Below are 25,480 nucleotides of genomic sequence, written 5' to 3' on the forward strand. Positions count from 1 at the left end.
TACCTTGCGTCTTTGCTCAAATCGGTGCCAGTTGATTGTCCTTTCTCCACCAGACAATCAATTGCTTCAACACACAATAAGCTGCATGCTGAAAGGCTGTAAGCACCTTTTCTCCATTGTACCACATGCAACTAAACACAGGTACCAATCTGTTGCCCAAACACCCTACTTTTGGAGAAAGGTTATGGGGACATGAAAATGGCATGAACACTGATGTCTAGGTTGGATATGTAGACAGAGAGATCTGGGGATAAGCATGAGAATTTAGAGAAGAAACATGACAACATGATGGGAAAGTTACAGATTAGCACTGCAAATGAAGTCAAAGATTACATTGTTTTCATGTTTTACTTCCAGGGAGTATTTTTATACCAAGTCAAGTGAGTATTTCTCCACCCTGGAAAGAGTGCATCAGAGAAAAAGAGCCAAGTGAGATACAGAGGACAGAAGAGGAAGAGACAGCAGAGAGGCAGAGGTGAATGCAGAGCGAGAAGAGTTTATTCAGCATGCTACAGGATAAAAGCACTACACCACACAGGGACCGTCAAGCACGAGCTTGGTAGAAAAAAGAACCTTTAATTGTGCCGCTTCTATACTGAACTTTACATTCCTGAAGATGTAAAAACTCAATTCATGTAGAAAATGTACAGAACACCCCCTCCCCTATGTTTCCCAGGCCTAGACCACAACAAAATGTCATTTTTCAGTAGATTCAGTGAGCGATTCTCGTACAACCACGATTAAAGACAATTAAGGATCATTTATATGAGTGATATCAGCTGGAAAGTCTGTTTTGTTTTTTGTCCATTGATAAAAATATTCCAGAGGTTGAATAAAACATTTTGTACAATGCAGAATAAAGTAAGACTAAAGGCACATTTACTTTGGTCCCAACAGTCCCTACATTAATGTGACATCACAACATCAAACATGGTCAATCTGACACATGCAACTGCCGAGATCCATCAGCACATGCTCTGATTTTCATCTAAAAATGGGTAACAATTCACTGAAGCAAAAGTGAATGAGAAATATCAAAGCAGGTACTATACGTCACACACTGTGCTTCCCACTGTCAGTGTTTTGTTTACCACAGGTTTCAATCACAAAAAGTACCTTGGGTGCCTGATCAAAGAAGAAAGAAAAAAAGGAAAAAAAAAACACTACAGCCCAAAATAAAACAAATGCACAAGATAATTTACAACTTGGAGTATGTTCCATCAAATTCAGTTACTTGTGTTCAGATTCAATTCAATAGATCATAAAAAATTAGCTTTTGCCTTTGAATCAAAGCAAGCCGACTAGCTTTCAAAGCTTGAATTGAATTGGTTTTGAAAAATGACAAGGTGAGGCCACATTGAGCAAGAGTGAAAACTATCACTTTCAAAACCCGTCAAAACAACAAAGCAAGGTTACGGTTTCTGTATCATCACACATAATGTGCCTAAACCTCTATAATGTGTAACAACAGGAGCAAAGGGATGATGCTATTTTGCTAAGTAAGGCACATTTTTGTCAATCCATCCTAAAACAGAATAACAGCTGGCCATACATAAACAATAGTAGGAGCAGATACAGAGCGAGTGTTCCTTTAAGGGCCATTCTCATTGAAGTTCTTGATATGGTGTTAAGGAATGACTGGTAAAAATGAATTCGACTTGAGGCTCCTGTGGGAGAGAGAGGAAAGGTGGCATAGCACCAGGGGATCCTCAGATGGTGGACTTTGAGAAGGACACTCTCAGGCGGTGGCCACGGCCCATGTCGTAGTTGTGAAGGTCAATGAGTGCCTGAATCGCCTCCTCCACCGTGGACATCTGCAGCAGAGCCATTTTGCGATCTCTAAAAATAAATAAAGTGACGGTCATACCGAGGATCGTGAACGTAGACAAAATTGACTAAGAAACTGAATGCAGTAGGTTCTTACTGGAAAAACTTGAACGCTTTCACTGTACCGCCAGAATTTGAGAAGAGCAGTCGTAAATCCTCCTCTGTCACATTCTCACTGGAGGGGAAACAAGCAGTTATTAGCATTTCCTCAGAGTAAATGGTAAAATGTTATCATGATGCATGAACCAATAAAAATGGAAAACTAATTTTCCTTGGTAGCCATAATTTAATCTCAGACTTGAACTGAAAGACACTGCGAGGGAAAAAACTGACAATTAATTTAAAAAGATGGTCAGCAGTTGGTCCAAGATTTATGATTCCAGAACAAGACACAACATAATAAAATGGCAAAACCTACTGAAAAATCACCACTAGCATTCATTAGGACTGATGCATACTCACGGTATGTTAGACAGATGGAGAGTAGCTGAAGGGGGGAAGATGTTCTGGAAGTTCTTGGACCCAGGCTTCTTGAAGCGATGCAGAGGAGAACTGGTGAAGTCCTTGGTCAGGCCCTGATCATCTAAACCCTCCCTGGGCAGTTGTACTGTCTGGTGCTTGGAGAGGGTCACACGAATGATCTTGCCATACATCTTCTGCCCGTTCAGATGGCTCATGGCTAGATAATAAAGACACATAGAGCTCTTTCTTTGTCTTAAAGGGTTAGTTCACCCAAAAATGGCATCCTAGGAGTTATATGAAAAATTGTTGTGGCTATTCCAAGCGTTATCATTGCAGTGGGTGGGTGTTTCTGTCCAACAGTCCAAAAGACCTCAAATAAAGGGCACATATCCATAATAAAACGTGCCTCACATGGCTTGGGGGCGTAAATAAAGGCCTCCTGTAGCGAATCCATGCGTTTTTGTAAGAAAAATATCCATATTTCAAACGTAATAAACAATTCTCTCTCACTTCATCTAACTGTCATAAGCGGAAGTCGTTCAGGCGGATGACGTAGGACGTCGGCGTTGTGTGATTAGTGATGAACGCGAAGAGAGAACAAAACAATGCGCAGGGGGATTTCGATATAAGCCAAGAGGTGAGTTTTCCTTTGCTAAAGTAAGGAACTTTGCTTCCTTTGCTCCTGTAAACAAACTCACGACACTAGCATATCTCAGACAATTTTTTATATAACTCAGATTGGATTCGTCTGAAAGAAGAAAGTCATATACACCTAGGATGTCTCGAGGGTGAGTAACACAGAGGCTAATTTTCATTTTTGGGTGGACTAACCCTTTAATGCAATATAAAAACGGTACATGTTAATCACAAAAAGGGCAGCGTGTCAGCATACCTAACTGAGCTTGGTTTCCATCAGACATCTGGATTAGAGCACTGTCCTTCTTATTGTAAAGAATCTTCACACGCTGCACATCACCGTAGACACCTTCGGTTAAGCAAGAGGCAGATGGAAGAGGGAGGGAAGGAGGAGGAGGAGAGGAGTGAACCAGGAAGGACAAGTTAGTGCTTCAGAAGCTCCGGTTCTGACATGAAAGGTGAAGACGATGGTACAAATCTTCAAAATTATCTACACCAAAGAGTCCAAAACAGTGTTTCTAACAGATACAATTTATTTGATACGCCCTCCAAAAACAAGCTCATGTGATATGGCAAAGTTAAAATCAAAAGCCTACATGCAAAATAATCAACCATGCATTAATATAAGCTGTACATGAAGAGAGACAGATAGAGCAAGATAGAGACAGAGGCTTCGAAAGCCAAGGAAAAACAAACAAACAAAAAACTATTTCATTTCAAATTTGGCATAGTAGAACTAAACAAATTAAATTGGAAAACTAAGAAACTGTTGTTACACTAGTGCCAGATTAATAACTAACCCTTAAAATGATAAATGAAAGAGAAAATAAAACAACTGAAATGAAATTAATAATAGATAAACAAAAAAGAGGTAGATTGCTAACAATAACATACCGAAGAGGGTAAACAGACTTTGGGGCGTAACCATCTTTAGAAGGAGAGAAGAGCAAGCAGCGTAAGACAGGTAGAGAGAAGAGTCGAGGTAGAGCGGAGATGAACAGATCATCCATAACGGAGGGTGGTTTCCCGTAGAATGGTGAGGTGGTCATGGAGCATGGGTCAAGGCAGTTAATTGGGGCAAGTCGGTCCGAGGAGGAACATTTGTTTTGGTTCAGGCACAAAGCATGAATGGGTGGAGGGCGGGGAGACAGGATTGCAGGAGAGAAAGGGCCAACCAATCACAGAGGAGTCAGGAGAGGAGAGAAGAGGAGAGGAGAGGGAAGAGGAGGGGTTGGAAGCAGCGTGGGATAAAAGAAAAAAATAGTTGGAAGGGGGGACAAAAATAATATACAGGTCAGTACATAGGAAATGCAGGAGTTTGGTCAGAAAATGGCAGGATTCTCTTTTTCTTTTGCTTCCCCGACTATGTTTAACAGAGCCAAACGTAGTCACCCGAGACCGAGCGTGGGCAGGGCACATTTACTCAGACTAACTGCAGCACAGAAACGCTGTGAGAAGGACAAAGCATGCAGAGCGCATGGAAGGCTTTGGTATGAGAAAGCGTTAAGGGAAAAAATAACAAACAAACAAAACATCAGCCTATAGCTGTAAAGGGGCGGGGCCATGCAGCGAGTAGGCATGAAAACCACCTTGCAGAGTTATGGCATCAATAGAGAGCACATCATGTTGAAAACTCCACAAACCCACAAGTGTTTGGGAAAACAAAAACCATGATGGGAAAATTACTGGGACACTTCAAAAAGACAGAGAAATCAAAGTGAGAGAGAGTGTGAGAGAAATGAGAGAGGCGGGTGGGGCTACCATGTTTCATACCAACTTTGAATAGCTTAGAGAGAGGCAGTGGAGCATCAGGAGAGGAAGAGAGAGATACAGCTTAGAAAGAAAAGACAGTTAGATATTACTTCCAGACAGAGCGCTTGTGAAAAGGTGCGAGGGAAAGAGAGAGAGAGAGAGCCAGAGAGGGGAGAGGGGGAGAGATAAAGAGAGAGGAGAGACAGTGATCAAAATTTGCACAGAGGAGAGACTGCAGACAGACCCTCCATTTTGACGAAAACCTTACTGAGAATGCTTTCAGTATATTTCTGTAAGTATAAATGTCACAATAGAGAACAAAGAGCTATAGGTTTTAATTCATTACTAGTCACTATCAATTCACTACTAACTGCAAATATACTGAAATAACATTGAACATAATATATGAAATACACTAAGGATGGAAATGAGAAACAGGTCAACCTTGAAGTCATGTCAAGACAAGTCACCTGCTCAGTGTTCATTGTGTGTGACTGAATACATCATTCTCAATCTAATGCACATTAGAAAAGTGACTGAAATGACTTTGAAATCAACTTCAAAACATCCAGCAAAAGAGCAAAGTTAACATGGGAATGTGATTACAAGGTTTTGGGGATTAACGAAGCTCTGATGATGTAGGCTATTTAGTAGAGTTTTAGTAAAGTCTATTTAGTAAAGTGTACGGTGACAAACACAAATTTTTTTGGGTTCACCCAAAAAAATTGTCAATTTACTCAGTCTCGTGTTGTTTTTATTTCAGATAACATTTAGACTTTTATTCACATTTAAACATTGATCACCGCACGTAGAGCTCATCAAATATGGTAAACACGGAAGCTCAACCATGCCTGCTTGACAAGCGAGAACCAATGAGGTTTGTTCTGGCACATGAAGCAAGCAAGGTTGAGTTTTTATGCGTAGGCAAGCTGACTAAAGATTGAAAAATATATATATATATATATATATATCGTCTGCGTTTATGAACGCGATTTTGCGTAGCTTGTCAGTGAACTTCGGCTCTGTGTAGTAAATGCTGCCCCATCTGAAAGCAGGTGATGGAGATTTACTACTAATCACAGAACCGGCTTTACTGACAACATTCGCATGACTATCACATTCGATTAATCGTGCAGCCCTATTCAGAAGACTTGCATTATACCGCTTTTTGACAAGTGAATGTTTTGGCTGTGTGGACTTTCAATGGATGGACAAAAATGAAGAGAGAATAATTAAAAATTTCTTCATTTGTGTGCTGAAAATGAATAAGTCTTATTTGGTTTTCTGTTTTTGGACTGACATTAGGGTGAGTAAACGATGACAGAATTTCCATTTCTTGGTGAACTAACGCTTTCATTTTCACACTTGTATATTATGTAATATTTTGAGCCATTACAGCTTAATAAAGCAGATATAATGCAATTGCAAGCTTTGAAATGACGTAAAAAAAATTTAATAATGAAAGAACATATGTGGGGCAACTGTTAAGGTTTTTTTTTTTTTTTTTTTACTAAAAACAGGCATGCATTAAAATGCTATTGTGGTTTTAAAAAATTATATTAGTTCTTGCAAATGATGATAAATATTAATTTAAAAAAAATTTTTTTTTATAAAGCTCTAGTATTTATTTAAAAATATGAACAGGCTTATAACATCAAGAATCCTTCTTTATGTTGTTCTCTCATAACACAACTAGGGGTCGACCGATTATCGACCTGGCCGATTATTGGCACCGATGTTAAGCATTTTTATGATAATCGGCATCGGTCATTTTCAAAACCGATGTGCCGATAAAATTATTTAATTTTGAAACGCGCTATTTGGCTCTGATGCAGCCTGTCGGAACTCACCACTCTGTGGCCTAGAGCAGTCTCCGCCCACCGCGCATCTGATTTGTTGAGAGTCAGGAGTCCGACCAATCAACGTGGAAGACTAAAGGCGCTCTCACACCGAAAGCGCTTGCTGACTGGTGCTGCTTCATCATGCATCAGTTATCTCTCAAAGGCAGCAGCAGACGTTGCTCAAGTTGCAATAAATTACAATCCACTACACTGAAGTTGTAAAAACCTCAATATTATCTATTTATGGTTTCCGAGATGGGGGAAACGCAGGGGGAATCGCGGAATCCAGTCATATGGAATTTACTGTATAACGTGGAGTCACGGAATTAGTCAAAGTTTGGATGAATTAATCAAAAGTAGGTCAGTACACTTAAATCGACTCATGATATGGACTATCTGTAAACATTACGCTGCAAAAAGACTATTTAAATATGAATTCTGCATGTTCGGCGTGTCTCTGTATATGTGAAAGGCACAGACGCGCGGTTTTGACACACACACACACACACACACACACACACACACACAGAAGTGCGCGACGCTCGCGGAGTTTTCCGCATCTGCCATGTCACTAAATGAGAACATAAATACATGAACATCATCCCCGGAACTGCTCAGAGAGTTACTTCATGAGCATTTGACTGTTTCGTTTGAGTAAAACGATCGTCATATCATAAATAGGCTACAGAAACTTAAGAGGTCCTCATGGCAACCCGTCAAAATAAAAGTTCGGTTTATTTACTAATGCTATTACAATTATTACAACTTTTGTTTAAAAGAACAATTACACAATACGCTATTTCTTACATGTTTTAATTTTAATAGTAAACATTTGTTTGCCAAAAAATAGAGTTCAACTCTCATTTGATTAAAAGATAAATTAAATTTATAATAATGTTTTATGCCTTCATTTGCACTGCTCTGTAAATGAAAACTAATGGAAATTACTGTCACATAGGCCAAGACTAAGATACTGTCACATAGGCCAAGATTAAGTTACTGTCACATAGGCCAAGATTATGATGACGGAAATTGGGACATTTCAATAGGCTATTGAACCAAGTGAGCCTATAACAGGCTATTAGTGTTATAGTTTCATTAAAATAGTTGCGGTCTTCTTCGCAACTTCTACAATGGAGCTATGAAGACAATTAAATTATTTACACTTATTATATACATTGCGCTTTTTAAATTAATCAATTGATGTGCATTAGATGATGAATTGAATAGTCACCTCTTGTAGGTTATGATTTAGTCAACCGAAAATAATTAATGAAGAATTATGAGAGGTTATGCTATTACACATACATTTCTAACATGTAAATTATTGAAGCCAAATACTTACATTTCCCCAAGCTGTTTAGCTTTAGTATTTAGTGTTCATAGGCTTAATCATGAAGCATACAGTGGCCCCACTTTTAACTCTCTCTTTATATATTACCCTTATTGTAGATGGATGCATGGGGGAAGACAAGAGTAAGAAGTGCAACCAACACTAGGGAAGGCCGTTTTTGTCAGAGCCCTTGTTATTCTTAATTTTGACATTCATTTTCATTTTTACACCAGGCATATATATCGGTTCAATATATCGGTCTACTTGGTCTGTAATAATCGGTATCGGCATCGGCCCTGAAAAACACATATCGGTCGACCCCTAAACACAACTCCATTTCATGTATGTTAACACTGCTCTGCTGCTAAATGTCGTGAAGGTTATGTTAAGGCCCCTCAAACTCAAAAATGATCTTTAACAGATGAGGACTGAACATATAAAACCTGAGACATACAGTGTACTGGTGACCTGATTGACATAATGAAAAGACTGTGAACAGAGAGAGCAGGGATATGTTTGCTTGTGTGTGTGCGTGCGTGCGTGTGTGTGTGCTGTGGGTGTGTACTGACCTCTTCGTTGAGGTTGCTGACCAGGAGCACTCCGCCAGGTCCCGAATGTCCAGACAATGCCACCCTCCCTGCTGCTGCCGCTGCTGCTGCTGCTGCACTCAGAGGGCTGATGGCCCCTACAGAGAGAGGAGGAGAGAGGAAGGACCGTGTCAGCTCACACAGCCCAGAAGAGCCTACAGCTCAGCATCTCAGGTGGATCTGCCCTGTGGCCATGCATTCTACCTGTCTGCACCCACCACACCAAGCACATCCAGTTACGCAGCCAACACCACACACCTCGGGCAAACCCACATCCCAGAGTCAATATCTGCTGCTAGGCAGATCGCTATCTGAACCGATTTCACACAGACTGGCACTCTAGAGCAATATCCTATCCGAACCAAATTGCTTTTTGGGCCCTCTCTGCTCACTGTAGTTAGCCACTCAATAGGCCGCTCTGCTTTAGCTAAAGGGAACTCGTGTTTGGCAGTTTGGATTGCCAGTCTGTCTGAAATACGGGTCCCTAATTAGTGTGCGTGTCAATCTATTACGTCAGGCCCATAATGCAGAATGGAAGGGCTTATTGTTGCAGCTTCAGATTTATGCTTTGACAAATAGCGACACTGTTTATGAATCCTGCATGTCAAGTCAGGACAAATGGTTGGGGTGGTTTCAACATGAAAGCCCTGCCAATTCTGACAGCACTGAAAAAGTCCCTGTCCTTCAGAAGGAAGAGCGCATTCAAGTAGGGTTAGAAAATCAAAAGGAAAAAGGAAAGTAAATGGAAGCATAGGTACCTAGAGAAGATGGAAACCCTCCACCACTAGAGTAGGAAGTTACCATTCCAGAGGGAGTACCTAAGGAGAACGTGTACAGTCAAAGTCTTACGGGATCAAACACAGACTGGGGGCCGTGGAAGCGGCAAAAACGTAAAGCAACGTGTTTGAATGGCACATCAATTAGACGGGATTGCATTTCAGGCACCATTGACCCATTTTCCACTAAGAACTAGAAAACTCTCATGAATCACAATAGAGGGGAAGCATTCACACCTCTACCCTGCTCTGAAACTGAAGCTATGCAGACAGGAGATGATGATGCATGTCAGAGAATGACAGGGAAGATGGGTCTTAAAGGTGTGATTGAGCAACGTCTGCGTTTGAGGCACACATGAGAGCGTTTTCTAACTTACCGAGCAGGGAGGTGGAATCTTTGCTGAGAGTGGTGGCCACAGACGGGTCCACGGGTGGTTGACCGTCTCCTGCGGGCAGCTCGGGTCGGGTGTAATCCCGGCTTTTGTCGTTGTTGTATTTTACGTTCAGGTTGACCAGTTTGGAGAAGTCGATGCGCAAAGTGCAGCAGGAGTTGTATATGTTCTGGCCATCCAAGGACTTTAATAAAAGGAAGCGAAAAAGAGAGACGGAGGATGAGAGCAAGACATTTGTTATTCTATGACATGGGTGAATAAGGATAAGAATAATTACAGCCAGCGAGTAATGTAGGGCCCTGGCTCAAAGTAATAAAAATGCTCCTCTACAAGTAATGACAACTGCAATCATTTCATCACATAAATGAAAGAAAGGTACTAAACCAACATATGACTGGATCATAATTTGCCTGTGGCCATAACCATCACATTAAAAATCTCATAACAGTGCTTTGGCACATCATTACACATTTATAGAGTTTGCAGTGGTTTCAATCCTCCTCTTCGTTCACTCACCAGTTTGGCCTGCTGGGCATTTACTGGGTCACTGAACTGCAGAAGAGCCTGGAACTGATTATTTTTGGTAAATGTGATTATCTTCATGACGGTCCCAAACTTGGAGAAGATCTAAGAGAGATCAGTGCAAAGTCCTGTTAATTCAGAGGCATGAGAGTGTAAAAATACATTTGGCTGTTTTTTTTAAACTGCGGTTTATTCCAGATGGATGCCTGCTGTGGCCAGTGACCTGTTGGAGGACGTCCAGGGTGACTGGGTAGAACATGTTGTCAATGATTATTCGCAGTACTGGGCTGGGGGCAGGCGTTAACACACTCTCACCGGCCGCCGAGCTTGGAGAGCCACCCTCCTGGACCGCGGACACCGCCTGTAGCACAGCCTGAGCTCGCTTTGGAAGGAAAGCAAGGGAACCGATTAGGACTAAAACTACACTAATGACACGCTTCTGTTGCTGTTAGAATTTTAGTTCTGAAAAATTAAAACAAGGACGAGTGCATTTTCTAACCTGGTTGAGCGCATTGTCGGTCTTGAGCTCTTTGTGGTTGGAGTACTGAATGAACACTGGGACATTACGCACTTGAGGTGTAACAGCTGTGTAGTAGTTCACCATGGTAACAGCTGCTTCCTCTGTTCCTAGCTCCAAAAATGCCTAATTGAGGGAAAGTGTTCAAAATGAAGAAAGAGGCTCTTTTTCCAAATGAATGAGCAAAAACTTTGTTCACCCAATTTGAAAAACAGCTTTAACAAGACATTTTAAACACTAAATTGAATTTCAGAGATCCATCTCTTTGCTATCACAAAAGGAGCTTGGTTGAACTTTCCTCACCACCATCCCCCATCACATACCTGATTTTTGCCTTTAAGCATCAGGATATTAGTGACCTTTCCAAACGGCAAACCCAGGGCGATGACCTCAGTCTCGGAAACCTCATTGGGGAGTTTCCGGATATGAATGACTCTGGATGGTGGGCTGTCCATGCTGTCCTCCACCCTCAGTTTCTTACTGTCACTTCCATTAGCTGTCAAATAATTCAGAAATACACCTGAACTTCAAAAGTTATTTTTTATGGCTTATATGATATTTCATTTAATAAATTGGACCAACTATATATTAATTGCCAGTAACTGGGGAAATAATCATCAATACAGCTGTACAGTGTTTGAATTTTCCATATTCCGTTAATATTTCATAAATAAGCAAAAATGACTTGGTGTCCTTTCACGTTGGATGTGATTTCACATTCTCCTAGCACTTGTTTTACAAAATGCCTTGTGTATGTGTGTCAAATGATTTTGGCCAGTTTGCTGTCCCTTGATGTTTTTCAGCATCTCACACCATGAGCATTAGGGCTGCACGATTTAGGGAAAAAATATAATTGCAATTTTTCTGGTTAAAATTGTGATTTGTAATTTAAAATGTACTTTTTTTTAACAAATTAACAAAAAATGTAAATATAACAATTGGATAAATAAATAATGATAAGATAAGAACAATAATAATTTTATTTTACAGAAAACAATTGTTTTACAAACAACTGCAGAGTTACTTGTTAACATGCAAAATCTTTGACAGTAATGTCTTGATAAAAATTAAGAGGTATGTAAAATCAAAAAGAGTCAATGTCTTTAATATGAAATTTGAGCCTTTTATGCATCCACAGAGAGGGGGGGGGGCATCTCCTGTACACTTCTATACACTGGAGAAAAACATGGATTATCATATGTTCACTTAACATTTCTTTAGAGAAAAGTATTATTTGTCCTGTTTATGCCCAAAATAGGACCGAGTGTGCATTACTGAGCCCTAAACACATAATCTCTGTTACATTCATACTGGATACCAGAGGGTGCCCTCTCACAGAAACTCTAAATATGCATCACAGATGTAATAGAGCTCAAGATGCTCCAGGAAATCCCTAATAGGGACAAAGGTATCTAGCTATCGCTGTGATTTAATAAAAAGGAAACAAAAACGCTTGAACTGATCTTATATATATATTGTGACGAGTCGGCTGCCTCCCCCCTTATCATCATCACCACCCTGTCCCGTATTCGCTGCCCTTCACCAGGCTCCCGACGGGAGTGGGTGTGTGAGAGAGGAGGGGCGCTGAAACAGCCAGGGCTGGCGGCGTGTGATGAGGCGAACCTGATGTGAATAGAGCCTCATCACCGCCGCCGTTTAGATGCCGAGCGCACCTCTCCTCGGGAGACCGGTCTCTTCCCCGTGCATGCACGCTGGTATCCTCGTGGGTCCAGGAAGGGCACGTCGAGTATGAAGACTGCCGCACCCGTTACGGCTGACGGGCCAGGATGCCGGGCCGTTTAATCCCCCAGAAGCTCCGGGGGCCAAGGAGTAGGACGAAGCCGCTGGAAGAAGCCGCCGCCACTCGCTCCCGGACCCGAGAGGGGAGCGCGTGCGGCCACCGGACTCCGCCCCTTCCCTCCTGGACACTGCCCTCCTTCACGAACCCCGCAGCACGGCGAGGACACCAGATCCCCTGTTTATTTTAGACACTTTTTCCCCTTGGACACTATTTAGATTTTTATTGTTTAATAAAAACCTCTCCGAGGCCTGACGCCACGCCCACTGTGTCTGTCGTTTGCTCCTCCCGCCACAATATATATATATATATATATATATATATATATATATATATATATATATATATATATATATATATATATATATATATATATATATATAAAATATTTTTTTTTTTAATTATGAAAATACCCAAGATCAGTTCAAGCATTTCTTGTGTATATATTATATATATATATATATATATATATTTTGTGACGAGTCGGCTGCCTCCCCGCTTATTATCATCACCACCCCGTCCCGTATTCGCTGCCCTGAATAGCCACGGCTGGCGGCGTGTAATGAGGTGCACCTGATGTGAAGGGAGCCTCATCACCGCCGCTGCTTAAATCCCGAGCGCGCCTCTCCTCGGAAGACCGGTCTCTTCCCCGTGCATGCACGCTGGTGTCCTCGTGGGTCCAGAGACTTGAGTTGCTGGACCCGCAGTCCGGGAGACAGCCAGCACCCATTAGACGGCTGACGGGCCAGGATGCCGGGCCGTCGAGTCCCCCGGAGGAGCCGCGGCCAGCAGAGGGATTACGCCGCTCAAAAGAAGCCGCCGCCACTCGCGCCCCGGCCCCCGAGATGGGAGCGTGTGCAGCCACCAGACTCCGCCCCTTGCCTGGACCCTTCCCTCCTGAACACTGCCCTCCTTCACAAGCCCCGCAGCACGACGAGGACACCAGATCCCCCTGTGTATTTTGGACACTTTTTCCCCCTTTGGACACTTTATTTTACAATTTTTGTTTAATAAAAACCTCTCCGAGGCCTGACGCCACACCCACTGTGTCTGTCGTTTGCTCCTCCCGCCACCATATATATATATATATATATATATATATATATATATATATATATATATATGAAGAGTTTGGTTCCAAAACGTTATAAATCCATTTTGATTAATTTGAGTAAAAACGTGTTTTCTTTAACCAAGAAAGTGGCAAGACGAAAACCACTATTTTCTGTTTCAAACTTTCACATATTATCTTTAGGTTATAATAACATTAAAAATTTAAATCCAGATTTTGATTTTCAAAGATTTATTATAAAAACTGATTATTTTTTCCCCAAAATGCAATAAATCCATGACATGTTTTTTTTCCTTCCATTGAATCAATATACAAGTTATTTTTCATATTGAAACTGTTGAAAATAAACAACAAAGTAAGTTGACCCACATATGACCGCCTCTGAACTTGGTCAATACTAATCTTATATGCAGACACTGGACTAAAAATAGCCTACATTCAATCAGTCATCCCCTCCAAAATTAATTCAACAGGTTATCTTGTTAACAACCCCAAGGTCATGGGTTCAATTCCCAGGGAAAGCAAGAGCTGATAAAATGTAAAAACTGTAACTTGAATGTAATGTAAGTCGCTTTGGATAAAAGCGTCTGCTAAATGCATAAAGGTAAAGGTAAACAGTGTTGGGGGTAACACATTACAAGTAACGCGAATTACGTAATAATATTACTCTTTTCAAGTAACTAGTAAAGTAACGCATTACTTTTTAATTTACAAGAAAATATCTGAGTTACCTTTTCAAAAAAGTAACGCCAGTTACTTTTTCCTATTTATTGACTGACAGTGCACTGTGTGAACATGCTGTTACTGTAGTTCTAGTTCTAGACTAAATGTGAATGTGCATTAATTCATCCCACTCGCAAAAAACAGATTTAGTATTCATCAAAATGAATTAAAACAGTGAAATGCAAACTCAGAATATGACGCAAACTGCAATAATTAAATATGTTAAACAACACAAATGTATCTAATCCCATTTTATTAACCAATGCCTTTGCTGATGACCTTTGATGATCCAGTTCAACCATACTAATAAGCAAAAATTACTTTATCCTGCGTTCTACTTTACAGATGTGAATTTACTTTTCCTTCAGTCTGAGGTTTATTCATTACACTTTTTGGTGTGAAAGGGCTTTTACATTTGCTATAATTAGAACTTCTTGTATTAAAAACAATCAAGCCCTGCTCATATTTAAAACGTAACGCAAAAGTAACGTAACGCATTACTTTCCATAAAAAGTAGCTAAGTCACGCAATTAGTTACTTTTTTAGGGAGTAACGCAATATTGTAATGCATTACTTTCAAAAGTAATTTTCCCCAACACTGCTTGTTAATGCTTTAAATTAATTACAACAATAAAAGAAAATTTAATCATGGACAAGAACATGAACAACAATAACCAATAAATGACAAAATGACATTTCCCTTACATTCAACTTCCAAACGTGCATTGATCTTTGCCATGTTATATTCATTTAGTTGACTAGTGCTATTCGCTGTATATACCAAAAACTTTAATGGCATTAATAAAAACACTTAAACTGACACAAACTACGCATGCGATTCATCTGCAATTATGAACGCGATATTGCATAGCTTGTCAGTGATCTACAGCTCTGTGTATTAAATGCCGCTCCATCTGAAAGCACGTGATGGAGATCACAGAACCGGCTTTACTGACGAGATGTGCATGACAATCACATGCGATTTATCGTGCAGCCCTAATGTTTGTTTGTTGATCACAAAGTACAAAGTAGATGAGGATGCTGGGCGTATTCAAAGCGCCGCCATTACCGGTATTGTTTACAGTGCGTGGAATGCTGCGCTGTGATTGGTTGAGTGGATTTATCGCATTCTGCAAAGAAGGGAGACTGGCGTGTCGTCACGGTTTGGAAAAAAAGGGAGAAAACATGACAGAATAACACGGCAGATATCGCATTTTGCGTAAAATTAAAAATGTACTTGTCGTTACCGACCAGATACAATACTGATTTTGGCGGAAACTAATATTTTTTTTTTTTGAGCCCCTGGGGACTGAGGGTGTTTTGGGGGCCTGGAGAAGTTTCGACATGCCCTGACATTTGTGCTTTTTTCATCTGCTTATAAAAATGTAAATGGCTAAAGTCTAATACCACTGTAAACAGCAAAATCTGGGCTACAATAATATGTTAGCAGCATTTATGTACATGATTGTGTTTTTGAGAAAGCAACATTTATGTATGGTTAGTGAAAAACTAAAATTTTGAAGTCACTGAGATAAGACCATAAAGCCCATACAGAACATTTGTTTACAAGACTTTTGAGAACTGGATCTTGTAGCCTGTAGTTTTTGCTTCAACATTATGTGAAAATCGGCTTGTTTAATTGCTCACAGAAAACAATATATTGATTTACATTTTTAAAGTCATGTTTTGTGATCGAAAGCCTATATGCAAGGGAGTGGCAATGGCCTTGAATATTAAGTGATTTTCACCTGAGAGACAAAGGGCCCTCCCCTAATGGCCCCATAATGGCCCATCAGTGTGACTGTGACTTTGAGGCAGGTAAGAAAGAATGTGAGGAGATTTAAAAAAATCTTCTTTTTTTTTATTATTATTGTTTGTATTTTATTTACAACACAGTATAATCAAAACATACATAATTAAGGTCATAGTGGTAACCACAGAGATGTGAACAGACTTTGAGTCATTCCTGCAACAGATTCTGTTCAACAAGTGAAACAAGTCATACCTGATATTTACGGGTTATTTAAGTGTTTCTGCTTCTTTCCATGGATTCATGAAGAAAAAAAACAATCAGTAGTCAAGGATCTTGTTTTACCATAGAATATCAGTGTAGTTGAACATCTGATGTTGGTACAGCGCTCTCAGAGGAAAACAGTTGGAAGAGACTGAAAGTCAACAGGGTTCATCTGTGGTGCAGGTATCTGATTCAATAAAATACAAAAAAAAACAAAAAAACATTTGTGAGCATGTTAATATCAGGAGCATCTGTGTGTATAATATATATATATATATATATATATATATATATATATATATATATATATATATATATATAGGTTTTGTAGCCATAGACTCAAGCATGCTTAATACTATCGTAAAAAGAGACATTTTATATCTGAGATACTAATTATTGTTTAGTACATTATTAAAATATATTTGTGAACAGAGTATTAATAATAAACACGGTCTAAACATTCTTAGATGCGTAGCATTCATCATGTTGTCGTTTGGGAAAAACCCAACTAGTAATGTGTTCAAGTTTATGTCACAATAACAAAGGAATTACCATCCATATTACAATGTTATTGTTTTGTTGGAGTAAAAGTGCTCTATGGGATGTTGCTCTGTGGACCCTTGCCTTTCTAACTAAACCAGAATTTCAGCAGTGGACGCGTTTGTGACTCGTTGTTAAGACGAATCTGGTATGTACTGCATTTTTATTCTGCATGTTTTGATGTGTACTGCTTACACAAATTTAGCAAATACATTCCTTATAAGTTTTCAATCGAAAAACAGCAATCTATCATCAAAGCTTGAGGCTTAGACCTTCAAAATGATATATAGTTTGTCAAGATTAACTTTGTCCCATTTCGTTTACTCTATTCGTAAACAATGACACGTGCAAACAAAGAGCGTTCAGTGCGCCGGCGTCCTGGTGCAGGTTAACAGGTTGTAACTAATGCAAAAAAGAAACATTACTTACTCGTCAGATTGATCTTCTCTTCTGGATGAAATATTGTTCTTTTGAGGGAAATCCAGCCTTTATTCAGGGCGTCTTCTTCCAGAAACTAACAGTAGCCGCGATGGGTGATCTCTTCACTCTTTGTTTATGTTTGGCGTCTCCACGTGCGCGCGGCTCACGTGGTTATTTACATATGAACGCGAGGGGGCGGGATCGCATTAGAAATTACGAGTTAGAAGGAAAAGACTGAACATCGTGTTGGTTTCATACGGATTACTTCATCACAAAATATTTATGGACATGACTTACTTCATGTAAAAGGAGACACTTCAAGCTTTCTATAGATATAACTCCCATGTCTCTGTGTTGAGTATTTGCTGAGTTACACTTCATTTTAGTGATGCGTTTCTAAATGCAGTTCGCGGAGTCGGAGAAGACAGAGAGCACACCCTGTTTGATTTCTTTATTTTATAAAATTACAAAGTTGTGTTGTTATTATGAGTGTATACAAATAAAAGTAGATGCTTTACAGATTCGATTGATGTATTACTCTTAACTGTACAATTAAAACTCACAGAGTATTTTAAGTTCCTTTTAGGGACTTTCAAAAAAATGCTCCAAAACGTTAGATCCTCGTCATGTTCAGCAGCAGCTCTTAAAGAAATAGCAGCCAAATAACCTAATAACCAGCTGCTGTGATGTCTGTTCATCAAGAATAAAAGAAAAAAAGAGGAAATCAATAACTTTTATATAGCTGTAAGTATTTATCTGGATTTAGTTTAGAATTTAGTGTTTGATAACTTTATTCAATTTCTGTATATTTCTGCTGAGGGGCACAGGTAGCCTAGCCAAATATAACATTTATTATAATGGGTTTATGTAAAGATTATTTGAAGTTCACTTAAATTAGAAGTTATTTTTAAAGTCTAATAAATGTTAAAATTGATTGCTCTTAATTATAATGTAATGTTTAATGGCTATAGTCAATGGTTCAATATTAGGGGAAATTTTTTTAATAGGGAAATCAGCATTACTTGGTATCAGTGATACTGGCCTTCAGTCATAAAAAAGATGCCATTAAACAAATATTTAAAAATATGTTGTTTGTACATTAATTTGAAGATTGAATGTGAAATTATTGCTATATAAAATTATATCTAAAAACTGTAAATGTTAGGTGGGATTTAATCGCGATTAATTTCAGAAAAATGTGCAATTAATTAGTTAATTTATTTTAATCGATTGACAGCACACATACATACTGATATATATATATATATATATATATATATATATATATATATATATATATATATATATATATATATATCACATTATTTAACCCGTTTGCGAGGCGTGCGTTACACATTTTCCCCGGGTGTTAACATCAGTATTTACGACTGTCAAATGTAATTTATTTTCATCTATCAGTCAACTCTCTGTAAGATTCAACAATTCTGATTTGACTATGTAAACCCTTAGTCGGGGACACCCTTAAGGGAAGTCGTGGCCTAATGGTTAGAGATTCGGACTCGTAATCCAAAGGTTGCGGGTTCGAGTCTCCGGCCGGCAGGAATTGTAGGTGGGGGGAGTGAATGTGCAGCGCTCTCTCCACCCTCAATACCACGACTGAGGTGCCCTTGAGCAAGGCACCGAACCATAAATGGCTGGCCACTGCTCCAGATGTGTGTGTTCACCGTATGTCACGTCACTTTCACTTTCACTTTCAAATGGAATTATATAGAATGGATTTAGATTAGATAAAATGTGCATTAATAGACAGATAGTTGATTATGATTGGATGAGCCACATTTGAAACTGTAACAAATGGCTCTTTAAACACACATCTGTAACCTTATTACAGGAGTATTACTGTGCCACTACATCTGAGTGTTGCTGTCTTGATAAATGTTTTCTGAAGAACTACATTTGTTGGCATAATAATAATTATTATTTGTTATCAATAAATCTTTATATTTTTGTTGCTGTGTGTATATTTTATGAAACCTTGCCAGGTACATGCGACCATTTTATAAAAGCAATAAGCCCCATAAAGCCAAGGATTGTAGTGATTTAAGAGCAGCTTAGGGGGTTTAGCTGTTCTAAAATAGTTGTAAGGCACAGCTTCTAGGGCTTATTGCTTTAAAATGGAACTGTATTCTAGACACGTATATGCTATATTGCCATGTAGAATTTTTTGAATGACAAAGTTCTCAAATCTCTGGCCTTTCTGTGGAGTTTTCTTTTTTTGTGTTCATGTGGGCCTAGTTTTCGGTTATCAGTTTCACACACAAAAAAATCTATACTGATTGCAACCTATTTACAGTTTTATTCCTCCTCTTACCAGTGACTGAAGAGTTTGGACTGTTGTACAGACTGCCAGACAGCAATTCATCTGAGCTTCTCTAGAAAGACACAGATGTACACTGCAAATTCAGTAAATCATTCAAATGATTAAAATGTTGTATAAGTCATATAACTTTACATCATTCCATAATTCACATTCCACCAAAGTAATACAGACCTGTGTTGGTGGTTAGGCTATCAGACTTATTTAATATATTTACATAAAATTACTTTAAGACAAGCCAAAAAAACACTTACCTTCACACCAACTGCAACATCACTTGCAATGCTGTAAAGAGAAAATGCCGATAAATTCTGGGCTGTTTGTTTTGTTACACTGTCGAAATCACATACACATCGAGGTCACGACTGAACTAACACTTATTTCTCAATTAACGTTACAAATATTACAGTATAATAGTACAACAAGACCAAATGTAATATTATGGAACCCTCAAGCGTGGACAGTATTGTCAGCAGTTTGTTATAAGAGTCTTAATAATGTTTGTACAAAACTGAGTTGAAAAGCAAATTATGCATAATAAAGTCGTAATCAGTAGCTACAGATTAATATTCAGCTCATGGATGGACCGAGAGACCGTTACATTTCAAACAAAGGAAACCGGACGCGCCCGACGCGCAGCGACAGTACCGTTAGCCCCGGAGCTACACTACAGTACACGTCCCTGTTGTTCACATAATACCAAACAAATCACATACTGATATTAAATTATTCAGAACGCTGCTATTTGATATTCTGTATACACAGCGCATCTATTTAGCGGTAAAATATGATCTGCGGAGCTCGCATGCGTTTGTTATTATTAGCCAACATTGGTTTATGCATCAACAGTCTGCGCGAGAGGCCTTGTCAGAACGCTTGAGATTGTGGTTAAATTCGTTTTAGAATGAACATAAGCTGCTCTCAAAAACTGCATTATTTTTTTTTTCTCTTATTCTGTAAACAACGCAGTCTTACCCGTCCATTGCAGGGAAAACGTTCTTCACGGTGCGATACCGATCGCAGGAGCAGAGGAGCCTTCAACACGGACACGCGTAACTATGCAAGATGGAGGAGAGTCTGTTATTCACGGAGTCACCCGAACACAGCCGAGACACAGCCGAACCGACGAGCATACTCAGAGCGATCTGGGTGACTGATTTTAAAAGTTCATCAAAAACAACAAGAACAAAAATCATCGTTTTCTGCAGCATAGACAGCTGCATTACCATTATTATCAAGGACTTCCACACTATTATACACTATTATTAAAACTTCCCATGCTTGGAAATATCATGGAAACAGGGGCCTAACATCTGGGTATGCACGTGCATATGGGCCAGGGCTGAGGAGGACCTTTTAATTAAAACGAGGATATTCGTATTCTAATAATTTGTGGCCAGGATATTGTGAGGGTTTGAGGTTGGTATAGCTAGCGAGTTGAAAAAAAAAGTATCACATCTAGCTTCAGTGACACCTGCACATTTTGATTATCTTTCTTTTGTTTTAATTCTATTTATCGAAAGAGAAAGGCTATCGAAAGTAGTCATTCTTTCCAATGAGAATACACAAAGCCTTAAAATACATTGTGGATGAATTTGCCAAAATAATTAAATTAAAATTAGAAAATTAGCTAATTAGTTTTTTGTTGTTGTTTTTACTTTTAGTTTTGGGATGCTGTGCGAAGAGTGTGCTTGCATTATACAGATGGCAGCATTTTAGTGCCATAATATTTTCAGAATAAAAAAATATTGTGAGATTAAAGTTGTGTTTTATTGCGTGAATAAAGTCAGTCATTGAGAAAATTCCACCTACTCCAACCGACTGTGGCAGTTAACTGACTCATTTATGAAAATAATAAAACAATGTTGACAAAGTTGTTGTCATTTCTGAGGTAGGCTAAATGTTATGAAATGATTGTTATTTACAAGCTGTTTCATTGGCGATTGTCGAAACCGATTGATCGATTACTTGACATTTGTTTTATTACATTGTTCAGATTTTTTTTCAACATGTCTTCTGATATTCATTCATGTTTATTTTGTGCTGTAACTAGCAAAAAGAAGGGGAAAGATGACTGATTCACATGCCGCTTGAACTGAGGTGAATGATCTCATGCCACATTAAAGAGTGGAAAAACACATTTATTGTTTGTATTTCATGATAAAATTGACAGAATTTAAAGGATAAAATTTGTGATATATTAAAAGTATCAAAACACTTATTGTGATTTGTGGGTGGCTGGCACGCAACAAATAATGAATAGACTTCAAGACGTTAAATATTTCCAAGCATTTATACTGTCAATAAAACATCTTGTGAATAGTAATGTAATGTGATTTACCTCAGAAAATACAACAGTGCTGGAGCCCACATTAACCTGTAACAGGTTTTTTTTTTTGGGGGGGGGGGGGGGGGGGGGTACAAATATTGTTTAATATGGGGGCTGACTTGATACGCCACTGATTTCCATATCATTGAACACAGGCCTATCACTGACCTAAGGTCCACAGCAGTCCAGTCCGTGCAAGATTTATTTGTTTTTGTATTCTGTCTATATTTTCAAGTTTATGTAAACATGCATTGAAGTCTTTGGATGCTGCATCACATCTTGCTGGATTTGCATCATGATTTTGAAGTATTTAAATCAAGACAACAGCACAAGAATTATTCAGTTTCAGCTCTGAGATTATTGCATTTCATTGAATATCATTTTGAACTCTTTGGAATTTATTTTCTTCATTACTTTGAATATGTATTTGATTTTAATCTACTTATAAATATGGTTTATAGCAGGTGTTAACAGCGATTAACAACCATTACTTATGAAGGGCAGGGTCGGGTGAGGTTGATATTGTCACAAAACAGGCCGAAAACAACAGGTAAGTGCAAAAGTGGATGGTTTATTGACAGGATGCAGAGAAATGGGAAGGGAGATGCAAAGGCAGGTGAGGATGAGCACAATGATGGTTAGAATGTATCTTAGCTGAGTTCTGATGATGGGTCTCTGTTGCAGGTTCGTTGGAGATCGCTGAAATGGAACAATGGAGTCGCTGGAGAATCAATGGGCTGAACTATACAGATAAGTATAGCCTCGTTCAGACTGTCAGCCCAAATCCGATTTTGGGCATATCCGGATGGAATCTGATTTGAATAACTGACTGTCCACACAGCATATTGCAACTGTTCATATCCGATTTGCGCCCTTTTGTTTTTACTGAATGTGCATTGGTTTTTATGGTAATGCCATTGCCATGTTATGCCTACGCTAAAAACAACAGTAACAGCAATACAGTTTGCAATACAGATGTTGTCTTATCATCGCGGTTGTGCTGTAGTATTAAATTTCGTCTTGTGAGGTAGCGGCAGAAATGTAGGAAGCTGTGCGGCTTTATTCCGTGCTTCCATCTCCGCTATTTTCCTTTTTTGTCTCCGCTACTTTAAAAAAAACAAAGAGGTGAGTGTACTAGCGGTATATTGTTTTTTCCTGCAAGATTGTTTCTGCAAAAATGTCTGACATATTTACATTTTACGTGGCGTGAGGACATGAAAAAGCTACGCTAAATTCATTCTAACTGGTCAGACTGAAATGGTTTTCCAGAAATGCGATTTGAATAGGATTCCAAACCACATACGAATTTAGCTCGAAACGGATTTGCACAAATCGGATTTCATGTAGTTCGTTGCCGTTCAGACTAAATATCTAAATATGATCGGATTTAAATCGGATTTGCACAAAAATTGGATTTGGCCTGACAGTCTGAACGAGGCTAACAGAGCAGGGAGTCAGGAACAGTTCATAGGAGTGAACGGTAGACCGGACTGTGAGTATCTGAGAGGTACATGTTCTTATAATGTTACTTGATTAGTGACAGCAGGTGCGGGTGCTCAGAACTCAGGTGACTGATCTGGTGATTGTCCTGGATGGTCACTGAGGTGACTATGACGAATCCCTGGCATTACCCCCTCCCCCAGGGGCGGCTCCTGACGCCCTCAAGCGGTGACGAGGGTGGCCTCTGGGTGCGGGACAATCAGGATGGAAGCCCTCCAGCAGCAAGGGGGCAAGAATGGCCACCCAGGAACGTTCCTCAGGTCCATAACCCTCCCAGTCGACTAAATACTCCAGCCGGCCACCCCGTCGCCGCGAGTCCAGAATGTCTCTGACCAGGTAGATGGACGGTTGGTCTAGGATTTCTGGGGGAGGAGGTTTGTCCGGTTCCGTGGGTCCTGGTGCAGAAGGAAAGAATGGTTTAAGGAGTGAAACGTGAAAGGTGGGGTGAATTCAATACCTTGATGGGAGTTGGAGTTCGTAGGTCACTTCATTAATCTGCCTCTGTATCTTGAATGGACCAATGTAACGGGGACTCAGCTTCTTACAGGGCAGGCGGAGGCGCAGATCCCGGGTGGACAGCCATACCTTGTCTCCTGGATGGTAAGTGGGAGTGGAGGTACGCCGAGTATCTGCGAAGGACTTATGCATCCGCACTGCACGTTGGAGGTGGATGTGAGGTGAGTCCCACACTCTCTCGCTGGCTCGGAACCAGTGGTCTACAGCTAGAATCTTCGACGGCTCTCCTGTCCACGGGAAGAGTGGTGGCTGGTAGCCGAGTATGCACTTAAATGGCGTGAGACTGGTGGTGTTCTGTGTCAGGGAATTTTGGCCATTCGTCTGGGGATGGTAGCCGGAGGACAAGCTCACTGTGACCCCCTAGTAGCTGGAAGAATGCCTTCCAAACGCGGGAGATAAACTGTGGGCCTCTGTCCGAACTATGTTCTCGAGGATTCCAAAGTTTCTGAAGACGTGTGTCAGCCCCTTGAGTGGTATTAGCTTGCAGGCCTTGGAGAAGCGATCTACTGCTACTAAGATGCAGATATAACCTTCAGAGTTAGGCAAGTCTGTCACAAAATCAATCCCAATGTGATACCAGGGCAGACGTGGAATTGGTAGGGGCACGAGCTTGCCTATGGTTAGGTGACGAGGGGTCTTGGACATGGCACAGACTGAGCAACTGCGAACATTTCTGATGACATCACGGGTCATACTAGGCCGCCAGTACCAAGCTTGGAGGACTGAGAGGGTCCGTTGGCTGCCTGGATGTCCAGAACCCGGTACATTGTGAACTGAACCCAGTTGGGAGGTGGGTACGTACGTCTTCCATTCTGGGCCTCCTAGCGGAGCAGGTTAAATAAAAGTGGCGGCTTAGATGTCTACATCGATGTTCCACTCAGAGGACTTACAATCAGGGCTGAGGGAGAATCAGCTCAGATCGGAAGGTGAGTCTGGTGAATGCATACATGAGAGGGCATCGGCTTTGTTACGATTTCCTGGACGGTAAGTTATGGTGAAATTAAACCTGGTGAAGAATAACGCCCAGCGGGCTTGGCGAGGGTTGAGTCTCTTGGCGTCTCTGAGGTATAGAGCTCCGGACCCCACGTGACCACCAGTGTTCGGGCCGCCATTTTGGCAGTAAAATGACAAGCGCCAGCGCCGAAGCTTTCAAGCCATCGGAGTACTCATCTCACTTTAATTCGCATGACATTGAGCTTTATATAAAAAAATTAAATAGGTTAAATATTACCGACCCATACAATGCCCCCGGGGTGCTTTTCACAAGTATCTCCGCTGAAGAAGACGTCCCAGATCTGCAGTATCCGGATATATATAATCATAGTCAACAACAGTGGTGCTACTGCCGTGAGCCAGAAGCAGGGAACATGCTGGTCTGTGCATCAGGTTTTTGTTCAGTTAAAAAGTTTCACCAAACCTGCCTTCACATGAAAAGGGTCCCAAAACAGTGGGTATGTCCCAGCTGCCGAAAAGTAATCAATGCCCAAAAAAGAAAAAACCTTAGTGAGGAGACTGTGAAATGAGTTAATAGTAGTAGCTGATACTGTACTGTCTTATTTATGAATAAACAGTTGTTAAACGAATG

The 25,480-nt window shown here is 40.1% G+C and overlaps 1 protein-coding gene across 2 annotated transcripts; it reads right to left on the reverse strand.

Annotated features, from left to right (window-relative positions):
* Nucleotides 1-475: 475 nt before the first annotated feature.
* On the reverse strand, nt 476-20,654 carry LOC306881212 (polypyrimidine tract-binding protein 2-like). Of its 2 annotated transcripts, XM_079435190.1 has the most exons (15): nt 20,526-20,628; nt 19,805-19,835; nt 19,545-19,605; nt 10,969-11,141; nt 10,628-10,771; nt 10,352-10,510; nt 10,123-10,233; nt 9,592-9,790; nt 9,197-9,256; nt 8,421-8,536; nt 3,820-3,853; nt 3,182-3,274; nt 2,290-2,506; nt 1,925-2,002; nt 476-1,839 (listed from the first exon to the last, which is right to left on the reverse strand). In XM_079435190.1, exons 1-15 carry the CDS (start codon nt 20,531-20,533, stop codon nt 1,710-1,712), a joined length of 1,614 nt encoding a protein of 537 aa, XP_079291316.1. In that variant the 5' UTR covers nt 20,534-20,628; the 3' UTR covers nt 476-1,709. The 2 variants fall into 2 exon arrangements, with proteins under 2 accessions (XP_079291316.1, XP_079291317.1); XM_079435191.1 differs by lacking the exon at nt 9,197-9,256 and having other exon boundaries at nt 478-1,839; nt 20,526-20,654.
* Nucleotides 20,655-25,480: the final 4,826 nt, after the last annotated feature.

This window comes from Barbus barbus (genome assembly GCF_936440315.1).
Source record: "Barbus barbus genome assembly, chromosome: 15".
Lineage (NCBI taxonomy): Eukaryota > Metazoa > Chordata > Actinopteri > Cypriniformes > Cyprinidae > Barbus > Barbus barbus.